At 28.1% G+C, this 14,408-nt stretch overlaps 2 protein-coding genes across 2 annotated transcripts in view; one reads left to right on the top strand and one right to left on the bottom strand.

The window, feature by feature from the left end:
- Nucleotides 1-14,408, top strand: part of LOC111612644 (WD repeat-containing protein 82-like) — a 63,764-nt gene that overhangs the window by 44,933 nt on the left and 4,423 nt on the right. The window contains exons 4-8 of the mRNA XM_023353883.1: nucleotides 1,100-1,199; nucleotides 2,695-2,811; nucleotides 2,883-3,038; nucleotides 5,134-5,203; nucleotides 12,248-12,390. Coding sequence (XP_023209651.1) covers nucleotides 1,100-1,199; nucleotides 2,695-2,811; nucleotides 2,883-3,038; nucleotides 5,134-5,203; nucleotides 12,248-12,390 — 586 coding nt within the window. The remainder of the gene's footprint in view (nucleotides 1-1,099; nucleotides 1,200-2,694; nucleotides 2,812-2,882; nucleotides 3,039-5,133; nucleotides 5,204-12,247; nucleotides 12,391-14,408) is intronic.
- LOC111612643 overlaps nucleotides 13,517-14,408 on the bottom strand; it is a 14,195-nt gene continuing 13,303 nt past the window's right edge. The window contains exon 2 of the mRNA XM_023353882.1: nucleotides 13,517-14,368. Coding sequence (XP_023209650.1) covers nucleotides 13,629-14,368 — 740 coding nt within the window. The 3' untranslated portion in view covers nucleotides 13,517-13,628. The remainder of the gene's footprint in view (nucleotides 14,369-14,408) is intronic.

The raw sequence follows: 14,408 nt of genomic DNA, 5'->3' as shown, positions 1-14,408 counted from the left end.
CCCTATAATTACGATTCCTATAAAACTACGAAAAAATATACGTATTTTGGAAATGTTGAGTCGGATTAGTGTAGAATCGATTAATTTTATGGAAGAAAACCTTTCAATCAGCCGTAGTCTGTAAACTTGACACGTGTCGGGCTGTGATTGGAACGACTTGTAAGAAATCGGATTCCTAATAAATTGGAACATATCTATATCTTATAGGGGGGTCGACTGTATATTGATAATACGGTTTAGAACGAAAATATCAGGAAAAATACGACTAATCCATCTAGTGGTAAAAAAAACGAACTTACTTTCCGAACAACCCAATAATAGTTGCAGTATAGACTTAAATTCTGAAAAGAACCTGCACTAAGCTTTATTTATATTGCAGTATAAATTAAGCTTTAAAATATGTTAGTGCAGGAGAAGCCTTTACTGTTAATAATTGAAGACACAATTTATATGATGAAATTATGAAATGTTTTATTTTTAATGATATTTAAATTGAAAAAATTTATGCATTAAAAGTACTGAACATAGTAATGTCTTTCCATGCATCTAAGAGCATGCTGTTATATCTGAGTATAAGAGCATATTCTTATACATTGTGCAAAATTGGCATTGTATTCTACATAATTTCAAGTACCTAAAAACAAAAAAATCACTATTTTAAAAAATACTTTTATAGTATTGTAAGCAGTTTTTTATTTTGGTTTTTATTTTTAATAATAATTGTCACAGAAATGTTACTGAACAGGTAATATATCAATATTTTTACAATTAATTTACACTGGTGTTCTCTTATAAGCCAAAACAAGCTTGTATATGTAAGAGCATTCTCTTGTAAGGACATGTTTCAAAAACAGACAACAGGACAGTTTCAAAAATATGAAAAAAAGCAATTTTTACATATAAAAGCCTGTTTTAATTTGCATGGAAACACAGTAAGCATGATAAAAAAATATAACTTATCTGAGTGGTAAGTTGTTCAGTATTTAAATATTATTATAAAACAATCTTACATAAATTGTCATCATTCAGTTTCAGAATATTTATTTCCAATACAAAATTTTTAATCAATAGCTGGTATTTTTTAAATCTATCTTTCCAGAGTTGTTGTCCTTAGCATGTCACCAATTGATGATACTTTTCTGTCTGGATCACTTGATAAAACTATTCGTTTATGGGATCTAAGATCTCCTAATTGTCAGGTAAGTTTTTAGTTGATAAATCTAAATATGAAATCAGTTTCTAATGGTTAAAAAAAACTTTTATTGTTAACTTATATTCCTAAATTAAACATGCTTATTTGTATTTTATAAACAATATATTACATTCTTAAGAATTCTATATTATAAATAATCTAGAAATCTTAAGAATGCTGGCTTTGAAGTGGTTCTTCAAAGTGGTACTCTCAAAATTAAATTTTATAATATTTTAACCAAATTGATGTAAAATTAAAAAGTGGATTGATGAGGGACATGTCCAAAATGTACATCCTCATGAATCAATAAATGCCTGTATATACATCTTAATTGTGCGTTCCTGTACGATTTGATCTCTCAAGCAATTTTGTGCTTACTCATAACAGGGCATTATTTTTGTCAGACTGGATTTGGAAATTGTCAGAGTTTTTGAGATTTGGATGACATCCATGATCCTAAACCACTTGAGAGATATACTGTACTTAGCTCCTTTTTTGTCTGTACGACTAGAAGTGTGTGAAGGCTCTCTTAATTAGTGCTCTTGTGTTTCATTTGTTTGTAATGGTTGTTAACAGTGTAACTCTGTTTATAAGCTTTATTACTTTATACAAAATTTTTAATCTGTGATTATATAATCAACCAACTTTAAAAAAAATTTATTTAGTATTGTTTACTTGCTAGTCTTTAACAATTTGTATGTAATTGAAATAAGAAATGCCAACAATGTAAACTACTATATTGCAAACAAATAATTAAAATGATTATTATTTAATATTTTGAAACAGTGATTAAGACTGATAATGATTGCATATTATCGACTGCATATTGAGGCTGCCAACTTAAAAATGCCTATTTATCCAATGGTAACGATAATCAAATTCTGCTTACAATAAGTTAAAGTTTGCATAAAGTAGTGTGTTTTNCTGGATGATGAAAATTATATATATAAATACAAATGTTGCTGTTAAAAAATTGAAAAATTCTAGGTTATTCTAACTTGACAATAATTAATGAAGTGAATACTCACTAGAAAGTGATATGTTATATGCAGTAAGGCAGTTAAATCACATTCTATGGATACTTAGATTTTTTTTTCTTATATACCACACATGTATTTTTTGGGACATATCAGATCTGATAACATTAAGTGACTGATAATACTATATTAAGTGTACTTATTGTATTAGGAAATTTGATTACAAAAGATTTTGTTACACACTTCATAAAAGCAAGAAAATAAAAAATTATTTTTGAAGATAGTTTTATATTTTGTAAATTTCATATTGAACATAAATCTGAGTAATGAAAACTACAAAAATGAAGATCCATTTCAATAATTTTTCTTTCTTTTATTAATGATTATGTAATTCTATTTTAAGATATATTTAAGAAAACAACCTGAAAATTTAACATTTAATGAAAAGTAATTTCACTTAATTTTTAAAACATAATCAAAATAGTATTCTTTTAAACTTTTAAACAACATCTTTTATATTTTAAGGGTTTAATGCACCTTACTGGCCGACCAGTTGGAAATTTTGATCCAGATGGTGTTATATTTGCTGTTGGTATTAATTCTGAAATAGTGAAATTGTATGATCTCAGGTCTTTTGATAAGGTAAGAACTGTTATATTTATATTTAAAACTAAAAAAATTTTTTAATATAAATATTTTTATTTTCATTTTAGGGTCCATTTAATACATTTAATCTTGCTCATGAAACAAATTGTGACTGGACAGGATTAAAGTTTAGTCCAGATGGAAAAACTATACTTATTTCCACCAATGGACAAGTAATTCATTTAATTGATGCCTTTGGGGGTTCAGCTTTGCAAACTTTTACGGTAAGACACTATAAATTATTAACCTTGCATTTATTAAAATAAAAGAAAAATTTTTTATTTGAAATTTTAAAAAATATATTTAGTTAAAAATAAAATTTATTCTTGAAAACTTAAAAGAAAATAAAAAATAAACATATATTCTTTTAATAAAGCAATTAAATTAAATCTATAGATTAAGTTTGTTCTTGATTAAATTGATATAACAAATTTATATGTAATTTTTATATCTGCATAATTTTTTTTTTGTGTTTTACTATTTTTATTCATCAAGAATCAATACTGTATTACAGTAGAGTCTCGAAAACGCGGCCTAATGTGGACCGAAGGGTGGCTGAGTTTGTGAAAATGCCGGGTTATTGGGAATGGGGTTAAAAAAAATAAGTGTGTTTCCTCAGAAAATACTGTACTGTACTTGTATGTATTGTTTACTTGAGAATACAACAGAGAATAAACTGCCCAAATACCCTTAAACAAAGGAAAAGTATGTCCTTTATGAAGGCATAGAGCCTTTACTACATGAAAATGAAAATTAATGAATACACTGTGTACAGTAATTTACCTGATAAGACAGACCTCAGAAAAATACTTTGAGGCATAAAGCTGTCTATAATGAAAATTAATTAACTAAGGATTTTTTTGCGCTGCCAGGGTGTGGCCAAGTTATCCGGACTGCCGGGCTATCGAGTGCCGAGTTTTCGAGACTCTACTGTGTTAGAAAATAATTTAGAGGTTAGATTATAACAATACAGTAAAGTTCCACATCTGTTCATTCTTTATTTGTGCATTTTGCATAAATGCAATTCAGTATTTTCAAATGTATTTTCATATTTAAGAAGCTAAAATTTGCTTATTTTTGGAATGATTAATTAAAAGATAGAGACAGTTAAATGATTTTTTAATGTTTTTATTTTAAACTCATTTATTGCAGTTTATAATGTTTGCCATTAGACTGATTTTATCAATCTGCTGGATTATTTATTGGGATATATTAAGGCTAATTAATAATTAGATATACAGTCGACCCCCGTATAAGATCATTGATTATTCCGTTTTATATGAATTCCATGTTGTACGAGTCACTTAGATTTTACAAATACGTGTACCGGGCTGTGAACGGCTCACGTATTTGTAAAATTTAAGTGACTTGTACAACATGGAATTCATATAAGATGGAATAATCAATGATCTTATACGGGGGTCGACTGTAAAACACTTTGGTTAGAGGTAAGCAGTTAAGCTGTCATCTCATGATAAACTTTTATAAGCTGACATTTCAGTGGTGAAAAATTTAGTTCCAAAACTTGCCATTACAGGACTTGTGGCACTGTGTCAAAAAAATCTTGACAGTTTCTTAGTGTTCTACTGTAACTCTCAAAGTATACTCACAGCATTGACAGTGCTTTCATTAAATAGCTTCATGAGAAAGACTGCTACAGTAATTGCATGTACATTATGCATATGCTACACTATGTATTTTTGTGATGCTTGCAGTGCCATAAATTCTATAGTAGCAAGTTTTTAAAATGAAATTTCCCCTCCCCACAGAAATGTCAGTATACAAAATTTGGTTTGAGTTTGGACTGCTACATATCCCTCCAGACAGCATTGAATAGGGATAATTTATAAGTATACTGGATGATGAAAATTATATATATAAATACAAATGTTGCTGTTAAAAAATTGAAAAATTCTAGGTTATTCTAACTTGACAATAATTAATGAAGTGAATACTCACTAGAAAGTGATATGTTATATGCAGTAAGGCAGTTAAATCACATTCTATGGATACTTAGATTTTTTTTTCTTATATACCACATACACATTTCAGTGTTTTCAGCATATTTTTAAAACATAAAATACTTATATTTGAGTAGCAATACTTCTGAGTTGTAACATTTTTTTTAGCTTTTCTCTTTTTTGACATTAAAAAAACAACTCTATTAAATCTGCCAAAACAAAAAATTTTTATGATACTATTGCATTATATTTTAGACAGGTTTTACTATATATAATAACTTTTTTCCTTACTTGTTATTATAAGTACAATTAGATTTGACAGTTATATTATTTCATTATTATAAAAATTATGTTTCAGGATCATGTAAATAATAGAGCTATTCCTTTAGAAGCTTCCTTCAGTCCTGATTCTCAGTTTGTGTTCAGTGGTAAGTATTTGAACTTTTAATTTTTTTTTATAGTTTTATTTTAAATTGGAATTAATAAAATATGTTTTTTTAAAAATAAAATTTATAAAAACTGTACAATAAATGCTTTTTGTATGATGTGTTTTGATATTATTGAATCATTAAATTATTGGGTTGTTTGGAAAGTAATTTCGTTTTTTTCATGGAATAAAAATAATTTTCTTATAATATATAAATATTTTAATGAATTGTATTTGACCAAAATGGTCAATATATATGTTGTCATCTTTCTAGTAGTATGATTCCACATTCATAAAAGTTTTGATCTTTGCTTACAAAAAACTGATCCAAGTGATTTTTGACATCCTCATTTGAAGTAAATGTTTTACTGTTTAAAAAATTTTGTAAAGACCGGAACAAGTAATAATCTGAGAGTACCAGATCTGGTGAATATGGTGGGCGTGGTAGCACATCCCATCCAAGCTGTAATAGTTTCTGACCAGTTACCAAACTTGTGAGAGATCTGACATTATCATGGTGAAACACTACACCTTTTCTGTTGATCAATTCTGGCCTTTTCTATTTCATGGTATCACTCAATTTGTCCAGTTGATGGCAGTACACTTCCGAATCAATTGTGGAATTGTATGGTAGAAACTCAAAAAAATAATAAAAATCTTTCTTAAAATTCCACCAAAGAGATCATATCTTTCTTTAAGAATGTGTGGAACCCATATATCAAGCTTTGAAATGAAACCAACGAAACCAAGTCAATTCAAGTGATCATAAATGGTTCAATTTGACAAATTTAATCTCTTAGCGCTTTCTCATGTTGTTATTCATTGGTTTGCTTCAATCAGTACCTTTATTTTGTCTTCATCAGCTTCAACTGGTCTTCCAGAATGTGGTGCATCATCAATATCAAAATTGCCAAAACAAAATTTTGTGAACAAGTTTTAGCTCTGTCATTCAGTCAACATATCTTCTCCATACACGTCACATAAATTTTTTCTTGCTTGAACAGCATTTTTATTTTTTGGTAATAAAAAAGCAAAATATGCCAAAAATGCTGCTTTTTATTTTCAATATTTGATGGGACACCAAAAAAAAACAATTGCACAGAATTAAATAAAATTTTTTACAAATAAGCCTTGAAATGTCAGCTGTCAAAATATATAATGACAATATGGTTTAAAATGAAATTGGTGGTAAAAATACAACTAATTCCTCTGGTAGTAAAACAAAATTACTTTCCAAACAACCCAATATAATCAAATTTGACTAATAATTAAAACAAAAAAAATAATATGAAATTATGAGTGTAAATTTATTTGATTTTTAAGTAAAATAAATATTTTTACTATACTTTAGTAATAAATTTTTTTTCTGTTTCAAAAATAACTCTGATATTATCAACAAAAACTATTCGATATAGTTCACTTAATTATTTTGTAATATGTAAAAATATCAAATAATTAACTTAATAATTTAAGTAGATTATAATATTTATATCAGAAAAATACCAGAAAACTAATCTTTAAGAATGTTAGTTTTTAAAAAGTAAACCATGAATCTTTTAGAAAAATAATTTTATTATGGTTAATAACAATGATTTTTTTTTTTAATTTCTTGTTTATAATTGGCTAGATAGTCATATTGGTAAGATATTAGCCTATAGCTTTGTGATCCAAATTTGATTCAATCAGGATATCATAAGTTTTTATGAGTGGAATTACTATGAAAATTTAAGATATTCCTTTAATATATTGATATTTCATTTCATTTTAAGAAATCAATTTTTTTTTTTTTTCCTAAAGGACAATCAAAATTAGAATCATAGGAGAAAGTATGCTTTACATAATAATAATTTGCAAACTATTATAATTTATATATTGCATTCTGCTTAGCAATAGTGTGCTTAGCAATTTATAGATCTTATGTTTTTATCAAGACTTATTGGATCAAGAACATTAAAATTAATATATCTATCATAAATATATAAAAGTAATTTCATAAGTAAAAATTATGTAGAGTAATGAGGATAATTGAAATGGCCATAATGTTAGGAGTGTATGTCTGCTCATTCTCTTTGATATGAAATGTTTATTTTAAAAGTTGTATAGTCTAAGATATTTTATCTGGCAGTTAATGTAAAAACTTTTAACATTTGTTATGACTCAGCCATTCTGCAACTGTAAGAATAAAATTGTATTGGTACTTTTATAGGATACTATCTCTAATAGCAGCAGTAAAAGAATAGACCATAAGTTTTGCTAGTCAGCTTTTTCTTTAAAAGAATGACAGAATAAATTTTGCTGTAAACTGCATTGTATTGTAAATTTCAATTAATGTAAAAAAACATAATAATATACAATGGTTATGGATGTCTGCAGAGGGGAAAAAACAGAGTATTCTCCCTGGGATAAATTAAAAAATTCCACAAATTATAATCAAAATAAATTATAATAAAAATAAATGAAAACTTTTTTAAACACATTTAATTTATTTTTTATTTAATAGTCTATATGTACTTTTTTGTTACAGTGATTTCACAGGAAAGTTATAATTGTATAAAGAAAAAAATAAATTACATGAATTACAAATTATTTAAAATTAATGTTAAGTGGAGCTTTTCAAGGGATATTTAAGAAAAAATCAGTAAATAAATAAAAAGAGGAGATAAATAAATATCTACTCATTAATTGTATTTATTTATTTATTTGTTTATTTAATAAAAAGTTGAGAAAACATAAGTAATTATCTATTAACAAAGTATAAAGTATTTTTATATTTTGATGAACATTTCTATATTACATGGAATTCTATTAATGTCAAATTACAACTTTTAAATTAATTGTATGATTGAAGATGAATTTGAGAGATCTGAAAATGTTTCTCAAATAAAAATATTTTTGATAAGAAATTTTAGAGAAACAGATTTAAGGAGAGAAATAGTTCAAAAAGTAATTTATATACTGTAATATAGCCTATATATATGTGGTTCCAAAAGTTTTGAAAATAAAACAAATAAAGCAAGAAGTTGTGTTATCAGGGCAAAGAAATAACATATCGTGAGTCAAGCGTTATCACTGAAATTTGCACTTTGCAGTTAGTCTGCATATAATATCAGTAAAAGTTAAAAATAGACATAGAACTGACATTTGAGCATTTTTATGATATTTATCATGAAACTGTATAGAACTTAGCTCCATATTGTAGTTTAAAAGCTAACTGCTTATTTCTGGATGCTAAAAATTGTTAAGTAACATTTTTGTTCTATCTTTGATCATTATAAAGAAATGTTTGTGAATAATAAATTAATTTACATTAGAACAAAATTACTTTGTAATTTAAAACTGAAATAGAAATTTGAAGATCATTTCTTAAGAAATGCACATTGTGGCAATAAAAAATAAAAACTGCATATATGGAAATTCAGATCTTCATGAAACTTTGTAATTAAATTCTTATTGCTGTTTTTAAAGGTTTTATGAATGGTTGAATTTTCATTTGTGGCAATGACATGTTAGCTGTAGTATGAGACAAGAAGCATCATATGAAATATCACTCCCATAGTGCTTATCATTATGGATTGATGAGTATTAGAAATGACCCTTGCAGAGGTATCAGATACTGTGACACATGAAAATAAATGGTTCTACATCAAGATTGAGATTTTGTGACAAAAATATAACACATTCATAGTGCTTTGTGTGAAATGTATGGTGATCAAACAATAGACTAGAGTACAGTTTTCTACTGGACTTTTTGCTTTGTGAAAGATGTGTGAACTTGGATCAGGGATACCAAAAACAGCAATGGTAATGATCTTTGATTATCTTGGAGTTATGCTGTCAGTTAAAGTATCATATGGAACAAGTGTTACAGCACCCTGTAATCATGACTTTCTATAAAATTTGAATGGGGAAAAAGCACAGCAACTAACTTGACTTGTTCAGAGATTGGCTTTTTGGGTTGCAGGTGACAGATTTGCTGAAATACAGGTAAAAAGTACAGTGTTTTATATTATGCCCTACATTCCAGACCTGAGTCTCAGTCTTTGACTTTTCTCAAGCTCAAACATATATAAATGCATAAAGCTTGAGAAACTTAGATGTCTACTTTGTGTTCAACAAGCAATGTCTGTAATAGAATGTAATGATACCTTTATGACTGTAAGATATCTTCTAACACATAAATTAATATTAGAAAACTGTGAAGTTGTAAAATATTATAATAAAAAGCTTTTTGCCTTTATTATTTAATTACAAAAACTACTTAGTTACATATAACTAATGAACAAGCTTATTACATACCCAGCCTATTTAACTTATCCCAAAATGCATTTCGGCCTTATTGACTCTTATCAATTGGGTGACATACAAAACAGTCTATGATGATAATTGCCTACATTACAATACATGTTAATAATACAATTATTACAAGTTATTACATACATATTATTGATAGTATTCTGAAATTATAATTATAATGTTACTATTGCTGGGTATGTAATAAACCTGTTTATTATGTATACAATGTTGACATAGTCAGAAAAATTACACAGAAGTCAGAGATACAGGTTTATTCAGCATCGGTATGCATTTCAGATAGGTTGTTTGTCCCTCTTCGGCAGTATTTATTATATATTGGTTGATATACAGGAGTCTACAAAAATACAGTTGGTTTTTTTTTGTTACAATTATTTGGGATTGGTTTAGTTTAAAATAGTACAAAAATAGTGCAAAAGGTACTGCATATACTATTTTGTAGTGGATGCGTTGGATGATGACATTATCGGGATTTTTGCAGATGATAGATTATGATTACAGTACAAATAGCATCCGGAGGTTATAATTATTGTAAAGAACATATTGTGGAGTAAATACAAAGGTAAGTGGATGAAATACAAAACAATAAACAAAATAACAGTTAAAAAATTATATTAGGAACTGTATTAAGGAAGGTTACATAGGTTTAAGGAGATAGTCAGCATGTACAAGCAGTGTTCCCTATTGCAGAAGTGTTGGATTTTAATAATTTCTAAATGTTTGTGTAATTTGTGTTCGGTAGTATTTCTTTTTGTTTTTAATATTTTTAATGAATCTTTATTAGTATTGCAATTATGGAAAACACAGTGTTTAGCTACAGTGGAGTTTTCAAGGTTGTGTTTAATAGCATTGATGTGTTCTTTTAAAATGGATTTTTAACTTTTTTTTTTGGTTTCACCAACATAAGTGTGTTTACAGCTACGGGAAAAACTATAAACCACATTGTTTCTTTCAGAAATATTGATAACAGTTTTGTTGTTGCTTAATCTTTTGTGGATAGTGTTGGTGTGTGCCTGAACAATAAGTATATTAATTTAAATTGTTTGAATTTATTATTGAGCTTTTCGAAAACGTTTTTGACATACGGAACTTTATAGGATTTGATTGGTGAACTAATGTTTTGGGTTATGTCAGGAGTTTTTATTATTTAAATTTTCTAGCCATTATATCACTATCATGTGAGAACCCAGACTTAATGAACAAGAGTTTAATCAGAAAAAAGGTCAATTTTGTCAATATGTTGTTGTCAGCAGCAATAATTGTCAACTTTTCTATTTAAGAGCATCTCTTCTTACATATTCTCAGTGCTGAAAGAGACACTTTCCCACAATCTTCTGCCCTCCTGGTCATATTCTGCCATATTAATATGACAAACAATGGCCAGTTCAGGCAGTCATCGCCAGTTCCTCCAAGAGTTAAAGTTGTTACCAGTTCCTCAACCAAATTAGTTAGCTCTTGCCAATAATGAAATATTACCTCCTCTGATATAAAATTTGAAATCTAATAAAAGCAAAATAAACTTGAGCATTGATAAGAAAATGATTGCTAATTTCTTTATGAAAAGTTACCTCAAAGACATGGGAATACTCTGTTAATGCAGAGTAATATACAGGGTGTTCATAAAGTCCGTGTGCAATTTTAAATTTTAACTTTATTAGTATTTGTGATAGAAAAAGTCTGTAAAAAGTATTAAAAAGCTTAATGTACAGTATGTAGTTTTAAGTAAAATTATTTAGTAAATCTTTAACATAATAATTTAACAATTTTTCAAAACCCTAAAAATACTTATTTTTCAAAATTACATGAGACAACTCCATTAGATTTTTTTTTATGGGGGCATGTGAAAACAATAGTTTATGCAACCAAATCTAAATCATTAGAAGACTTGAAAGCTAAAATAACTAATGAAGTTTCAGGCATTACTGTAAACCAATTGGTAAATGTTTTTAAAGAACTACAAAATTGTATTATATTTTGTATTACTAATGATGGTGGACATGTGAAAACTTAATAAAATACAATAAATCAATAAAAAGTTATAGATTTTCATATTTTTAATACATTCTACATAATTTCTCTATCTCAAATACTAATAAAGTTTATTAATTTTTTAAATTGCACACAGACTTTATGGACATCCTGTATTATAATTTACTTATCACATATCTTTAATTAAGGAAATTAAGTGAAAGCAACTAAAGATATCATTTTATAGTGTCCAATTTTGTTATGATCATCCTTTCACAGCACAGTATTAATAGTCATTAATCCTTCTTACGATATTGGCTTAGCATTGTTTTAAATTTTATTTTCTAAGAAAAAAGGAGAAATTAAAAAAGATTGCTGTAACTTCTGCATCTTTAAGTAATATAAAATTGTCATAAAAAACAGCTTGTTTTTAAGAGTGGATCAAGCAAATATAAAGATGTTTTAATAATAAGTTTCTTTTTGGTTTTTTAATTCTCAAAACTTTCTAGAATAATCTTCATACTTAGTATGAAACAAACTATCTGGTAACATTAAACAAAAATAAAAAATATATTAACTAACTTGAGTCTTAATAATGTTAGATTTTAATGAAGTTCAGATATTTAGAATTCTTAATTCTATAGTTATTAAACTGTGAAGTTTACAATATTAGTAATTATAAAATTAGCTATTAAGTTTTTAATTTTCAAATTTATCAGTTTTATGTTAATTAATAATATATTTTAATAAAATTTTATTATTATAGGTTCTACTGATGGGAATATACATGTTTGGAATTCAGAAAGTGGTGTGGAAACAGCAATATTGAATTGTGAATATAATGGTCCTATGCATTGTGTCCAGTTTAATCCTAAATTTATGATGCTGGCATCTGCTTGCACAAATATGGTATGATACGTTTTGATAAGGATGCATACCTTAGTTTTGGATATAATTTATGGTTTTAGTTTATTCATTTTGTACCATTATTTGTATTTAAATTTTAATAGAAACCATTACATTTTAGAATGAGAATGTTATAACAACAGCTATAACATTCTCATTCTAGAATGTTCATTCTAACATTCTCATGCTATAACATTGCTATTCTAAACGATATGCTAGTATTTTAGGAATCTCTATCATCATCAGGATATTTTGTATATTTTTGTGGATACAACTCTATTAAAGTGTGTGTTTGTTGTTCTGTTTGAGTGGAGTTTAGTAAGTAGAGTTCAGACTTTTTAGAATTTAAATAGTTTTTTAAAAAATATGAAGAATCTATATTTTTAAGAATACTTAATAAGCATTTTTTAATTTGATTTAATATAATAACAATAGAGTTGTGGAAAAAACATTATTAAATAAAATTACTTATTGTGACATTGTCACAATGCTGCACCACAATTTTTTATCATTTTAATTTAAAAGTAAGCTTTTCATATCTAGTCTCTATTTTCATACATCTAACTCTGTTCTCAAGAAACTTTTGAATTGAAATCACATGACTTCCAGTTAAGCCCAGAAGTAAGCTTGTATGTAGTTAGTGGTGCCTCCAGTTCCTAAGTTTTTTATATCTGGTCTTGATTTTCATCTATCTAACTACGATCTCAAGATTAAGGAAGAATGGACAGACGGACGACTTGGGAATGTATATGTCTGCAATTTGGAAATTGCTGCCTAATAAGATATGGGATGCCTTCTTTGGTTTTAATGTAGACAGTAATTTTTTATACATTAAACTATATACGAGTACAGTTAAATTTGTTAATGTAAATTATTAAATGTTACTTTCTTTCAGTAGTACAGAAATGCACTTTAAATAAATGGCAAAGATAAATTGTAATTGATTAGTCGTTTTTGTTAGTTTTAGTAATCTTGGTAGTAAAACTTCTGAGTACAAATTCACTGAGTACGGCGTTAATAAACTTCATTTAGTATTCACACAAGTACTTTCGACGTTTGTATAACTGTCGTCATCAGGCGAAAAGAACAAGTTTTTAAGAAAGCGAACGTGCAGGATGTTCCAAAAGAACATAATATTTAAATTCAAACAAGCGTCCGGAAATTTCGTTACGAACGTGCGAATAATTTTGATATTTCGAATCTTTATATTTTAAGATGTTAGCGGCGCATGCGTGGAGATGCTACCGCGTTTGGCGATACGATGTTGGGCGCATTTCGTTTTTTAGGCGCCGATACAAGGCAATCCACACCCCGGGTAGATCGAGGGTGGGAACATTGCATGCTTCTGAAGTGGCCGTGAGAAGCGCTTCCCAGATGAACACAAGTCTTCGATTGTTGCAGCATTTAATTATTGCCGTTCTGGGCCATAACGGGTTGTATCCTTGCTCGAGAACTTTTTTAGCGAGTTCTGTAGAGCATCTTCCTTTAGCTATATCTTCCTGATGCTCAGCAAGGCGGGAGGCGAGCATTCTTGTTGTTGCTCCTATATATCTTGTAACTTCGCCCGTTGCCGGATTTTCTAGGTGTATCGTATAAACCCCTGACTTTTCTAAAGTGGTTAGCCTGTCCCGATCGTTGCAGATACATCTGCGTAAGTTTGGTAGGGGGGTTATGGGTAGTATGAAATTATACCGCCGAAATATGCGGCTGATGCGTATAGAAGTTGGTCCAAGATACGGCAATGGAGACTGGATTATGGATGCTTTTTCTTTTCTGTACAACGTGGTACATGGGTATAGGGCCTCTTTTACTTTACGGAGCACATGTTCATATTTACCATACGTAAACCCTGCAAGAGATACCGCTGTTCTGATGATGTCTAATTCGATTTTTGTTGCTAGTTGCGTCGACGGAAGTAGTAATGCCCTTCTAATAAGTGCAGCGATGGCGGCATTAACGTACCGCGACGGTTGAAAAGCATCTGCCGGGATAATATGCGGTAACAGGTCGGACTTGTGATG

This window comes from Centruroides sculpturatus, unplaced genomic scaffold (assembly GCF_000671375.1).
Source record: "Centruroides sculpturatus isolate CEXI.00-Female unplaced genomic scaffold, Cexi_2.0 scaffold1185, whole genome shotgun sequence".
In the NCBI taxonomy this organism is placed as follows: Eukaryota; Metazoa; Arthropoda; class Arachnida; order Scorpiones; family Buthidae; genus Centruroides; species Centruroides sculpturatus.
Note: the sequence above shows the minus strand (reverse complement) of the source record. Positions and strands in the feature narration are given on the sequence as shown.